General features: G+C 41.0%; 1 protein-coding gene across 8 annotated transcripts in view; it reads right to left on the reverse strand.

Moving 5' to 3' along the window:
- Positions 1-13,868, reverse strand: part of GATA3 (GATA binding protein 3) — a 37,589-nt gene that overhangs the window by 7,880 nt on the left and 15,841 nt on the right. For 2 of the 8 annotated variants that reach the window (XM_069765292.1, XM_069765291.1), the window contains exons 2-4: positions 11,412-11,790; positions 9,724-10,227; positions 50-195 (exon numbers count right to left, since the gene is read on the reverse strand). In XM_069765292.1, coding sequence (XP_069621393.1) covers positions 50-195; positions 9,724-10,227; positions 11,412-11,655 — 894 coding nt within the window. In that variant the 5' untranslated portion in view covers positions 11,656-11,790. Of the gene's footprint in view, positions 1-49; positions 196-9,723; positions 10,228-11,411; positions 12,094-13,868 lie in introns of those variants that run through there. The other 6 variants (XM_069765290.1, XM_069765293.1, XM_069765297.1 and 3 more) reach the window with 6 other exon arrangements.

A 13,868-nucleotide genomic window follows, 5' to 3' on the forward strand; every position in this document is an offset into this window, starting at 1 on the left:
GATTAGAGAAAGAAGAGAGTTGGTGTTTGCATGTTGGTTTCTCACTTACCAGCCTTCTTTTAGGTTTAATGAGGGGTCGGTTCTGGCCATTCATTTTGTGATAGAGTCCACATGCATTACAAAGATAATGCCCGGTGCCATCTCGCCTCCACAGAGGGGTTGAGGTTGCCCCACAGTTTACACACTCCCTGCCTTCTGAAAACAAGATTACAAATGGTTGATCTCTGAACACCATCATTTCTAGAACAATTCTAACATAGCCATCAATAATTACAAACATAGGAGCAAATACATGTGACCTGCTTACAATTAATGATATTTACTATGTTCTAGAGTCTAAACATCTATAAATGAGCGTCCTACTAATAAATAGTATAGCATTGCCAGATGCAATTGCCAGTCCTAAACCGTAAGAATCATAATATACAAACATATAAATGTATATAGCAATATCAATAGGATACGACAGGAAATGAATAAAATTGACACCATTGGCAGATAAATAACACATATTCAAAATGAAACCCTCATTTCACAGTTTATTTCCCAGGGATCAGTGAGTTTATACAGATAGTAAAAAAATAAACCTATAAATTCTGTAAGTGAAATCTGTAGGAATCCGACTAAATGATTCGTAGAGTTGCAATCTATTGCACTTTTTGTGTTTTATATTTTATTTTTACATGTTATTTCCAATCACTGAGAGCAAACCAGTAGTATATATAGGGGAGGGGGCCTATTGGTGAAAAGGGATAGAAACATTTGCAAGAATTTTCAGCAAATATTGTAGGATCTTGATTAGGAAACGTAGAACCCATCCGTGAAACTTACTATTTGGAATGAGTACCCTGAGGAGTATTCACCAAGAGTAATTTCATCAAGATACACATCACAGTGCTGCATAATTATAAAGTAAACTTGTTTAAAAAGGCATACATTCATAGAGGTAACCTATTCCATTAACTAAATACTTGGTTTTCTCCCTTTTTTAGCACAATTAAGACTATTGGTATAAAATAGAATTATTATACATTAATGGTCTGATCTGAACCAATGCTTTTTCTTGACCATAGGAATATAATTGTAAGAGGCTTTACTTTTTTCAGCACCATGCACCCAATACCAATAATGTTCCATGTTGGGGACATCCTCATACGTGAGTTCTATTTCCCAATCTTTAGAATTCCTTCATCATAGATAGTTAAGTAAATATGCACTAATGCACCATACTAATTGGAAAATATAACACTTTTGTGACAAAATCAGAATTGTATTGATATTGTTTATTTATTATGCTTTGCTTATATAAAAGATACTAGAAGCATGTAACCAGAGCAAATTATACGTTCCTTTAACAAATGCACAATGTGAAGGATTGTGTGCATATATAAAGGAATGACTATATAAATTAGTACTTGGTAAAGGTAATAATTTATAATGCCCTCATTTGCGCCATCTAACTTAGGATTTAAGACCCTTAAACACAGCACTGTTGATCAAACCCCACCAATTTCACAACTTCCAACCAGCCATCTAATGAATATGAGACCTCCCAATTGTCTCTAAATAGATAATGCCTTAGAAGAGTCAGACATGTTGAATTACAAATGCCCAACAGCAATTTAACACATGTATACCCAGCCGAGCAGACCAATCTTATTTCTCTGTAGTAGTCATAGATAAACCTAATGTCTATGGCCATCTCAAGATCATACTTAACCCCCACGCTGAGAATAATGACATTGCTATACACATTTATTGACAATATGTATTGTTAGGCAAAATTTAGATTACTATGTGACCTTGAGAGAGCAATAGCTAGCCATACACATTAGATTTATATCTGTAGACCTTGCCAATTTTGGTGGCACTGGCTGACCAACTAAAGTGTATGTTGTCTTCTCTACTATCCCCCAAATGAAGATGTTGGGGAAAATAAGGGAACGTTGGATATATAACTACCCTGTCCTATTAATCTAAAGGAGGCCAGCAAAAGAGTCTGTCAGCACCTTACTCCACTGCTCCCAATAAGGATACACATACCCTGTGCTGAGCTGAACATGAATGTGTAGGGGGGAGTTGTGAGAGATAGCCAAAACAAACATTTGGCAGTCAACTATTTTCTAAAGCGTATGGTCAGGCTGAAGGCCCCCATGCATAGTAGAGTAATGTCATCCAAACCCTCCAAAATTACCCTGTTGGGCCAACTGATTTTTGGGGGACATGTTGATTGGATATAACTGATGTCGGAATGTCAATTACTTAGTTCTCCTGGAAATAAACCACCTGTAGAGATGACTGTTGGTGGCTTTCTCATAGAGAACACATGACCACTTGGCCAAATGAGTTCTCCTGTGTATGGGAAAGAAGGCCAAAATAGCTATCAGCTGAACAATCGGCCAAAGCATCTATCAGCTTACAGCCATCAAATTGTGTGAGGTTGACCTAAGAGCGCCCCAAAGCCCCTGGACTGTCACCAATGACATCATAAGTTGACATAATTTAACGTTAACGACACATCAAAAGCAATTATTGTATAGATATCTTATAGCGTATGTTCAGTCTCACTAATATTTGCAGCATAAATGTTCTTAGTTGCTCCTCAGCACTAAATTATAGATTAATAGACATATCAGTCAGGTTTTAAATGCAATCTGATAGTTTGTAATTACTTTCTAAGGAAAACTAAGGAGTGACTTAAATCATTTTCAAACTTGCAAACTGTCTGATTGCTCAGTCCACCCATGGCCATGGCTATTTGCCACTGGTGGGTTAGGCTGTAAGCTTTGCAACCCGTTAAGGAACAATTATATTAATTGGGCTCCTGATTAGTAATATACATATATTTATGACATTATCGCAATTGGTGTAATGCATGTGTACAGCTTCTGCACTGCATTCACGCCAATAAATAATATGCCAAACCAACTATAACGCTCAGTAATGTGATATTTGGAGATGCCTGGATAAAATATTGGGCGTGGCAGAACGGGGTACGTAAAAGATTTCTTTGTAATAGGCATGTAATTAGTCCCACTAGAGTTTGGTTTCATGAAAATGTCTGTTTGATCTCTGCCAGCCTAACAGAGCACAAACTTCAATGTATTAGTGAGGCCTATAATAATGTAGTGAGAAAACCTTAATTAGAGTCACATTCTCAACCCCCTTTTCTAGGTCATTGATATAATGAAGCAATTTGGATGATTAATTTTATAGCGCTGACTGTATGTTTATTACTTATATGCTTACACAGGCCCGATCTTTATCATAGGCACACGCTTAGTAGTTTTATTGGAAGCGTAAGTGCCAAGATGCCCACATCTGGCCACGCACATTACCACAAGAAACTATGATAATGATCATACAATTTATGTCATCCTTATTGACTCGGAACTGAAATTTAGTCAGAAGTCAGTCACTTTTGTCATCTTCTGCCTACGCTAAGAGATTACACTAAGCGTCAAAGTAGAGCAGCACAATTGGGCAAGATCTTTAATTTTGAATCCTGCATTTATTATCATGCCAGTTTATACAAACATACACCACTGGGTGGGCCATGGAATATGTAAAGGGCCACTCTGCTTTATAAAAAATAGTTTGCAATGTTTATCCTATTAAAATTCAAACATGTTGCTGTTGAAGAGGGTATTAAACCTAAACCTTAGCTGTAGATTATATTATATTCCTCCTGAAACTACAAAATCACAAGTGATCATAAATGTAGTATATTATTTTTATTATGCATATATTCTAGATATTCTAAAATATTTATATATATAGATAGACTGATATATATATATATAGCTTTTTTTATTATTATTATTATTATTATTATTATTATATTTTTTTCTTTTTCGAATCTGGTGCATTTTTCTGAAGAATAAGAAAACAACAACAAAAAAGTACGCCAATTACATTACTGTCTGTAAAAGGAGGAAGAAAACATTTCATAGGGTGGGTTGATGTGACAAAACAGTGCTGGATTCATGCAAGCGGGAGTTACTGTACACCTGACAGCAAGCGCTGCGGGATCCATTAGCTACTTGGTACTGTTTATAGTGCTGTCAAAGTCGACACTTTCCTTTCTGGGACACTGCATATCTATCCTAGGAGAGATGTTGCACATGGTGCAATTATTGAACAGCCTACATTTACGCTGCTGATAGAACATTAAAGCATGTATTGGCTTCCAGCAATTAAGGGATTAAAATCATATTTCCCAAAAAGATCATGGCGTAGAAAACATCGCTTGACTACAAATTATACAAACACAAGATACACACAAGGGGATTTAGATGCAGCATAGATGATTTATATATTGTCTTTTCAAATCTAACCGAACTTACGGGAGTCTGAAAATAATAATTAAAAACAAATTTGAGATCATGACATTTTTTAAAATAGAGAATTAAATGATCTCGCAATTTATGAATAACGATTTGGGTGGAGATAATTCTCCATTTTATATCACTGAGATCTGGGGGAGATAAGGTAAACATTTCCAGTTAAAGGACATTATGTAAGAAAAAGGAAAATCCTATAGAACCCCTGCATTCTGATCGTGGACTAGATAAGAGTCGTGCGTTACGCTATACGTATTTATACACTGCAGAGATTCCTGAGACAAATGTATATCATTACAGATGGAAAATTGCGTGACTCTATGAGTCTGGGATAAATCAAAAAAAGAGGGAAGAGTTAGGAGAGAATGTAAACAGCCCGGGCTCACCTGCAGCTCCCGGCCTGTTTCTTCTTAATAAACTTGTATGTTAACGTTGGGATATTGTATATTTTTTTTTTATTTTGAGCTCATTGACACTAGGATAGCAATATCAATCTTTTGTTCATGTTCCAGGAGTATATGATGTTTCACAGCAAAACCAAATGCTGTTTGTATATCTGCATCTGTGTATATACCGTATATATTATATATATATATATAAAAACATTTACGTTTGTGTATATATATATATATATATATATATATATATATATAAAAGCAGGAGCCGCATCAGATAAATCTGGGTGCAAAGCCTCCCTTGCAAAAATAAGATGATACAAATAAAAAAAGTAACAACTGAAGTCAGCACTCCAAAAAGATTAGGCATAAAAAACATACTATATTAGTTCACAGTGGTCATGTTTTAGTTCTGAACTGTGAACCTCTCTCAAACCTTTATATATATATACACACAGACATACAATATTTTGGCTTGATATATAATTATATATATATATATATTTCTATGCATGTCACGCATGTATATATATATATATATATATATATACACACATGCACGCGATATTTTGGTTTGATATATGTATATATATATATATATTTCTATGCATGTCACGCACGTATATATATATATATATATATACATATATATATGTACACATGCACGCAATATTTTGGTTTGATATATACATGTATATATATATGTCACATGCACACACACATATATTCATATACATGTATAAACGCACACATACAATATTTCGTTATGCTGTATGTGCACATATATATATTTATGCATGACACATACATATATGTATATACGTATATCTGCACACACATACAACTATTGTTTCCATATATATACATTGCATTTGTATTGTATGTATATATATGTATACATACACAACTGATATTGGTATTAGGCTGTATTTATGAGGTAGGCCCTTATAATTTGCTCGTTAGGTATATTTCCAGCTCTTTATTAAGGTTTGATTAGATTCTATCTGATGATCCAAAAGTGAAAGCACAGTATTGCTGACTGAGCCTTTCTGTGGTAAATACCTGAGCCATTTGCATATTAAACAGGAAAACCTTTCACATTCTGGTTGTTTCAACGAGTAATAACAATAATAACAGCAACAGCAGCAGCAGAAAAAGACACTAAAATAAAGGTAGCAGCAGGATAATTGACAGAGCAGATTAGAAGCTCTGAGTTACCTCAGGAAAAGATTATAGGCTATGAGTTTCCTCAGGAAAGGAATAATCAGTTCATCATACCAATTCGGTGTCCAATCTTTCAAGTTGTAAACTATTCCTCCTCAAGACATTTTCTGTCACTAGAATGGAAAGGGATTTGATTTTTTGTTGATGTGTTGTAACCTTTAGGCGCTGGGATCGCCATATTCCTGTTCATTACTGATATATTGTTGGGCTTTTCTAGGTTCTTGTTATATTTGGGCAATTTTATAAAAATATTGATCAGGAAATAAAATGGCATTACCAGCATTTTTTGCTATATAGTTTTCCTACGTTTAGGAATAATATTTATTTTTAAAATGCTTTAAAGAAGTAAACGTAAAAAAAAAAATTAAAAAAAAGAACACAATGTACACTGACATATCTACTGTATAAAACGTATAGCCTGTGTGAGAATGTGGGAATCTGGGCATTTAGGGGCCTAAAGACTCAGAATTTCTAAGCTCGGATGCCTTAAATGCTGTTATGCAAATGCAGCGTTATCAGAGGATACACTTTACGCTGGAATTTCGGTAAATAATGGCCTATTTATACCAATATCTCCAAAATAAGCAAAGCATTTACTGCATCACTAAATACACAGAATGGATTTTCAGTGGTCTCAATTTGCAAATAATGTGAATGAAAAATATCTATGCAAATCCTGTCATGTTATTTTGTGCAAATCCATCTACCAGGATGCATTGCTACCTCACCCTAACTGTACCCAAAATATGCAACTCATTTTAATGGAGGGGAAGGGGGGTCTGCTTCAGTTAACCCATAGAATGCCAAATAGGGAGCTGTTAGTTTTGTTCTACGGAACTCCATGATTTGCGCAGTAAGGTTCTGTTTAATATATTTCCTCTTAAATTTGGGTTCATATTTTTATTTTTAGTATATATGTATTACTAATAAATATATATATATATATATATGTCTTTAATTACAGTATATCTTTTTATATATACAATTTTTTATTTCATTATTTTTTTACAAGCATACTTTACATTTTCAAATGCCATAAATAGAATATCAACACTATAAAATCATCCTCTACTGTTGTGTATATACTGTATGTATATATATATATATTTATATATATATACTATATATATATATATATATATACACACACACACACACATGTATATATATATACACATATATATCAAAGGGTACCTATAGATTTAAAACAATAGGATGATGACAAATTGTCTTGCATTTTCTCAGCCCAGCTACCTGCCTGGTTACATATTAACACCAAACCCTCTTATTTTTACATGATCTATGGTTATGCTTTATTTGTAGATCCCGTAACCCTCCTTCTGTGCATAGGCTACATGTATGTAGCCCTGTGAATGGAAGGTGATAGGTTATTTTTCCAGGTGGGTTTGGAGTGACTCCTTTCATGGTCTAAGCAGTTGAACAGTAGACATCTTAAGAGGCCCTGTTTACTTTAAAAGTGGGAGCTTATACCCTATTGTTTGCCATTAGAATACATGCATTCTTCTTAAGCAGTGTATGACAAAATATTGATATCTGTCACCATAGCTTTGCTCTTGTTCTTTGAAGAGAAGCAAATCTTTCGAAGGACGACATGTTTGCAAGGAAGACAACAAATCATGTAAATTGTGGTTTCCAATGAGTTGCAAAGAACAAAACAGAAACGATTGACCTAAATTCTGCTTTCAGTTACTGTGTCAATAACAGGTTGTCGTTGCATCCCTGCTTACTGTTATAGAACAGATTGGGAGCACCCTGTACAGAGAACACATTTACTAGAAGGGGGGCGGCTATTGGGGAGTCATTTCTCCTGCAAGACTAGCTGAAATCTTATTTTCCCCTGGCCATGACTGGCATCATGCACAGTAAGGAATGTGTGTACTGGCTGAGATGAGCCTGGCTTCTGTAACCTCCTGTCAGTCATGTTCCCCTCCATGTACTGAGCCTGTGCTGTGGACCAGCACCCACAGCAGCAGCAGGCCCAGGCCCCATCCTCTTCTGGGGTGATGTGGGCCCTTATATAGGAGCCCAGATCATGTACAGTCTACACACTGGAAAGAGACACAAGCACCACAACCACAAGGCTCTAACTAATGTGACTCATCTCCCCTAGATACAGCCTACAGCAGTGACATTTCTCTACTGGCCTTCCTAGGATTATTTATTACTTCTTTCTATTTTCAGATTCTCAAATACTTTCATTTGAAATGTCAGAGTTTAGGGTTAGGGCTGTTTTCTGCTCACAAGCACCTCTGTGCCTGGGCTCACTAGCCACCACGGTGTGACCTGTCTCCCTGCCTGCTGAGCTCCACGGTCACACTGCAGCATTCAGGCTGAGCCGACAGGTTCCCCACTCCTCAGCACCATCCTATTAATGAGCTGGATACAATTAACCTGCTGTAATGGCAACTGTGCAGAGCATGGCATCGGGCTCAGCGCTGCCCGAGAGCTGTCGCAGCTCGCCCACAAGGCTGGCCGGGCATTTACCGCTCCGTTCTCCTCGCACCATATCATTGCAATGAATGAACTGCCAGCTCCCAGGGCTGCCCCTGTGTGAAGGGCACCCGACCCCCTGTCCTCCCCCTGTGTGCAGGGCACCCAACCCCCTGTCCTCCCCCTGTGTGCAGGGCACCCGACCCCCTGTCCTCCCCCTGTGTGCAGGGCACCCGACCCCCTGTCCTCCCCCTGTGTGCAGGGCACCCGACCCCCTGTCCTCTGGGCAGCCTGGCCACATCCGGACCCTGTTAAACTCCTTGGCGCTGGATAAACAATGAAACTGTCGCGTGCAGCAGTCTGAAAATAATTGGATTAAGGCAAACATATCAGCTAAATAGATCCAGTCCCAGCCCAGACAAGCAGAGCAAATGTCACCCTGGAAAACCCCCCAGATCACACAGTCGGGTCCCTGACATTGCCAGCTCTGCACTCTCACAGGTCACACACTGCTGAGACCACTGACAACTGTTACTGTTCTGGAGAGATAGATAGATAGATAGATAGATAGATAGATAGATAGATAGATAGATAGATAGATAGATAGATAGATAGATAGATATGAGGTAGATAGATATGGGGTAGATAGATAGATAGATAGATAGATAGATAGATAGATAGATAGATAGATAGATAGATAGATAGATAGATAGATAGATATGGGATAGATAGATATGGGGTAGATAGATAGATAGATAGATAGATAGATAGATAGATAGATAGATAGATAGATAGATATGGGATAGATAGATATGGGGTAGATAGATAGATAGATAGATAGATAGATAGATAGATAGATAGATAGATAGATAGATAGATATGGGATAGATAGATATGGGGTAGATAGATATGGGATAGATAGAGATAGATAGATAGATAGATAGATATGGGATAGATAGAGATAGATAGATAGATAGATAGATAGATAGATAGATAGATAGATAGATATGGGATAGATAGATAGATAGATAGATAGATAGATAGATAGATAGATAGATAGATAGATAGAGCAGTGTATATAATAAAGCTATACATTTGTGGCAGTGTTCAGTGTGTACAGAGCAGGGGCCTTCCTGAGACTAAAGCCAAACCTGGGGTTATAGATCAGGTTTAGCGACCACCTAGGTGAGGGCTTTAGTGTCCCATAAAAGAGATCTGAAATTGGGACCAATAATGGCAATCAGTGGTAATGAGAAGAATGAGTGACCATAAGTGACAAGGTTAGGGTCTTTTCAGAAACACCATCCTACCTGTACTTGAGCGTGTCTTTGGTCTAGATTTACAGGGGAAGCTTGTTGGAGATCCCCCAATGAGGTTTGGTGGGAAGAGTCCTGGACTGTAATCTTGGACGTAGGACTGGTAGTTGGAGATGGAGTGGTGGGCAGAAGACGACGCTCCCCCTAAGGTTCTGGAGTGAGATGACTCCAGTTTCATGGACTCGGTGGACACATGGTATTTGATGCAATCCTTGTCCTCTTGACGATTAACTGTGGATCCAGTGTTAGATATGGAAGGGTCTGGGGAGACATCTTTTGGTGGTGTTGGGGGGAAAGGGAAGAGGTGGGGGCTTGAATGTCCGGTAACCAGTGAAGATGACGATGATGAAACTGGAGGGTAGACAGTAAGGGGTCCGGGTGGGCTGTGGGTCTTGGAGAAGGGAGGAAGGTTCCATGGTGATGCGGCATGAGGTCCTCCTATAGCCTTGCTGCTGTGATCCAACCAAGGGTGTAGAAGAGGAGGGCGACATACCTGGCCTAAATAAATGCAATTACACGGTAAGATTACATGTCACCAAATATTTCTGGATACATTCCTACAAACGTGCACTGGCCCATCACAGCCATGCTGGACCTTTCTAAGGTACAAGTCACACAACTACATCAAGAACCGGTAATGGTGGCCTCACAATAAATGCTTTACAATTATAGATTTCACAATGGTAGAATTCTATCAAACAAAAGCGATGGTGAGTTATATACTATAGAGGAATATTACTGCCATCGGACCCTAATATAACGCAGTGCTCAGATGTATAGAAATGGCATTTGTCTAGGTATCTCTCTATTATTTGTCTATCTATCTATCTATTATTTGCCTATCTATCTATTATTTGTATATCTATCTATTATTTGCCTATCTATCTAGCTACCTGTCTGTCTATCTATTATTTGCCTATCTATCTTTCTAGCTATTTTAAATTTCCGAGTATGATATTGTTTCTAAAATTAGTCATTTATTTTCTATATCTTATAAGAAATTCATCATTTACTAACTCATCAGCATTACCAGAACACTGACGAAAATCTGCGATAGTTATATATTACATTATGTTTCACTACCAATATCTTAGAATCTATCATAGCAAGGCGCCAATGTGACATATTACATTCAGTAGATGCGCAGATATTCATAGACTAAGATTGTATTAGAATAAATCCACAGTATTATACTTGCATTAAATTATTCTACATTGTCTATTCGTTAGTTAAATTATTCAAAGCAGGTATGAAAAAACACAAAAGAGGAAGATGAGGGAGCGATCTATCTAGAAAAAGAGTACAGGAAGCCTAAGAAAAATGTGTGAAAATACTAGATCACACCTTAGTTTCTATTATTGGTTTCTATAGGGGTTAAATATACATCAGGAGGACTGTGACTATCTATGTATATATATATATATATATATATATATATATATATATATCTATGTATATATATATATATATATATATACATATATATATATATATATATATATATATATCCAGAAAGCATACTGTGTGTTGACTAGATAGATAGAGGTTGAGAACATTTTCTAATTTTACTATAGAGTTGTACAATAATTATTCTTACACTGAACATGACATGATATTTTGTAAATGACCAGGGGGGTGTAGAAGCATTTGGCACTAATGCCCCCAAGCAGGCTGGCACTCACCATGATGTGGCGCTGGGTACCTGGGCACTGCTCGCACGGAGTTGCTGTAGTAGGAAGGTACATGGGTTCCTTGGCTCTCGATATTAAAAAGTACATCCATATCTTCTGTAAGAGGATACTGCGAGTGATCGATGTACGAGTGGCTGATCCCAGGGTGGTGGGGCTCAGGGTGCTGCCCATTTAGCACAGCCGGGTGGTGGTGGTGACTGACCCAGCGAGGCTGGTCTGTAGCAGAGACCTCCATGGCCACCACAACCTGGGACCTGCTGCTGCAGAAGTTCTTCTGTGGGTCCCACAGCAAAACAATAAGTCCAATCAGATGAAGGAGCAAATAAATAAGGAAGACGTGAAGAGCGATAAATCCCGAGCAGTCAGTGACCTGTGGGTGAGAAGAGAGAGCGGCTTAGGGTGGGCAGCCGGAGACGTCCTCAGGTGGGCTGCAGCTCCTTCAGGTGGCTGCCCCGCAGAAGTTGTGCCCCAGCCCAGCAGGGTCCCGCGCTACAAAGCAGGAGGGCAGGGAGGGCTCTGGGGTCCCGGGCAGGGAGGGCTCTGGGGTCCCAGGGAGACAGGCTCAGACTGCCTGATCGGATCTCGTGTTTTCTCTCTATTTTTTACAGTGCAGGCATTCTTTCTGCAAGGAGCAGGATGGCGCCAGGCGGCTCAATGATCGCAGACAGCTGTGGCGAGACGCAACTTAAGGAGGTTCCACTGTCATCAGTGGAGAGGGAGGGAGGGGACTGTCACCCAGGAGGGGCTCCCCACCGACGACCCCTCCCCTCCTCATCGCACCCGCCTCTGTCATGTGCCTGCCGGGTAACACACGGGCTGCACCTATAGTGGCGGAGCCCCAGAGTCCTCACCAGTCATAGTAGTGAGTGCCCGGGCACTGCGAGCATCAGGGTGCATCACCGAGGGGCGCCCTATGTGCCCCACATGCCACCAGCACTGCAAGCATCAGGGTGCATCACCGAGGGGCGCCCTATGTGCCCCACATGCCACCCATGCCACCAGCACTGCAAGCATCAGGGTGCATCACCGAGGGGCGCCCTATGTGCCCCACATGCCATCAGCACTGCAAGCATCAGGGTGCATCACCGAGGGGCGCCCTATGTGCCCCACATGCCACCAGCACTGCAAGTATCAGGGTGCATCACCGAGGGGCGCCCTATGTGCCCCACATGCCACCAGCACTGCAAGCATCAGGGTGCATCACCGAGGGGTGCCCTATGTGCCCGACATGCCACCAGCACTGCAAGCATCAGGGTGCATCACCGAGGGGCGCCCTATGTGCCCCACATGCCACCAGCACTGCAAGCATCAGGGTGCATCACCGATGGGCGCCCTATGTGCCCCACATGCCATCAACACTGCAAGTATCAGGGTGCATCACCGAGGGGTGCCCTATGTGCCCCACATGCCACCAGCACTGCAAGTATCAGGGTGCATCACCGAGGGGTGCCCTATGTGCCCCACATGCCACCAGCACTGCAAGTATCAGGGTGCCCCACATGCCACCAGCACTGCAAGCATCAGGGTGCCCTATGTGCCCCACATGCCACCAGCACTGCAAGTATCAGGGTGCCCCTATGTGCCCCACATGCCACCAGCACTGCAAGCATCAGGGTGCCCTATGTGCCCCACATGCCACCAGCACTGCAAGCATCAGGGTGCCCTATGTGCCCCACATGCCACCAGCACTGCAAGTATCAGGGTGCCCCACATGCCACCAGCACTGCAAGCATCAGGGTGCCCTATGTGCCCCACATGCCACCAGCACTGCAAGTATCAGGGTGCCCCTATGTGCCCCACATGCCACCAGCACTGCAAGCATCAGGGTGCCCTATGTGCCCCACATGCCACCAGCACTGCAAGCATCAGGGTGCCCTATGTGCCCCACATGCCACCAGCACTGCAAGTATCAGGGTGCCCCTATGTGCCCCACATGCCACCAGCACTGCAAGCATCAGGGTGCCCTATGTGCCCCACATGCCACCAGCACTGCAAGCATCAGGGTGCATCACCGAGGGGCGCCCTATGTGCCCCACATGCCACCCATGCCACTAGCACTGCAAGCATCAGGGTGCATCACCGAGGGGCGCCCTATGTGCCCCACATGCCACCAGCACTGCAAGTATCAGGGTGCATCACCGAGGGGTGCCCTATGTGCCCCACATGCCACCAGCACTGCAAGCATCAGGGTGCATCACTGAGGGGCGCCCTATGTGCCCCACATGCCACCCATGCCACCAGCACTGCAAGTATCAGGGTGCATCACCGAGGGGCGCCCTATGTGCCCCACATGCCACCAGCACTGCAAGTACCAGGGTGCATCACTGAGGGGTGCCCTATGTGCCCCACATGCACCCATAGTATTAGGACCGTGTGTGGAACTATATATCTATTATTCTGTATTTCTAATGATTATTATCCCCCCACTGCTGTCACTACTGGTACAGA

This window comes from Ranitomeya imitator, chromosome 4 (genome assembly GCF_032444005.1).
Source record: "Ranitomeya imitator isolate aRanImi1 chromosome 4, aRanImi1.pri, whole genome shotgun sequence".
NCBI classification, from domain to species: Eukaryota; Metazoa; Chordata; class Amphibia; order Anura; family Dendrobatidae; genus Ranitomeya; species Ranitomeya imitator.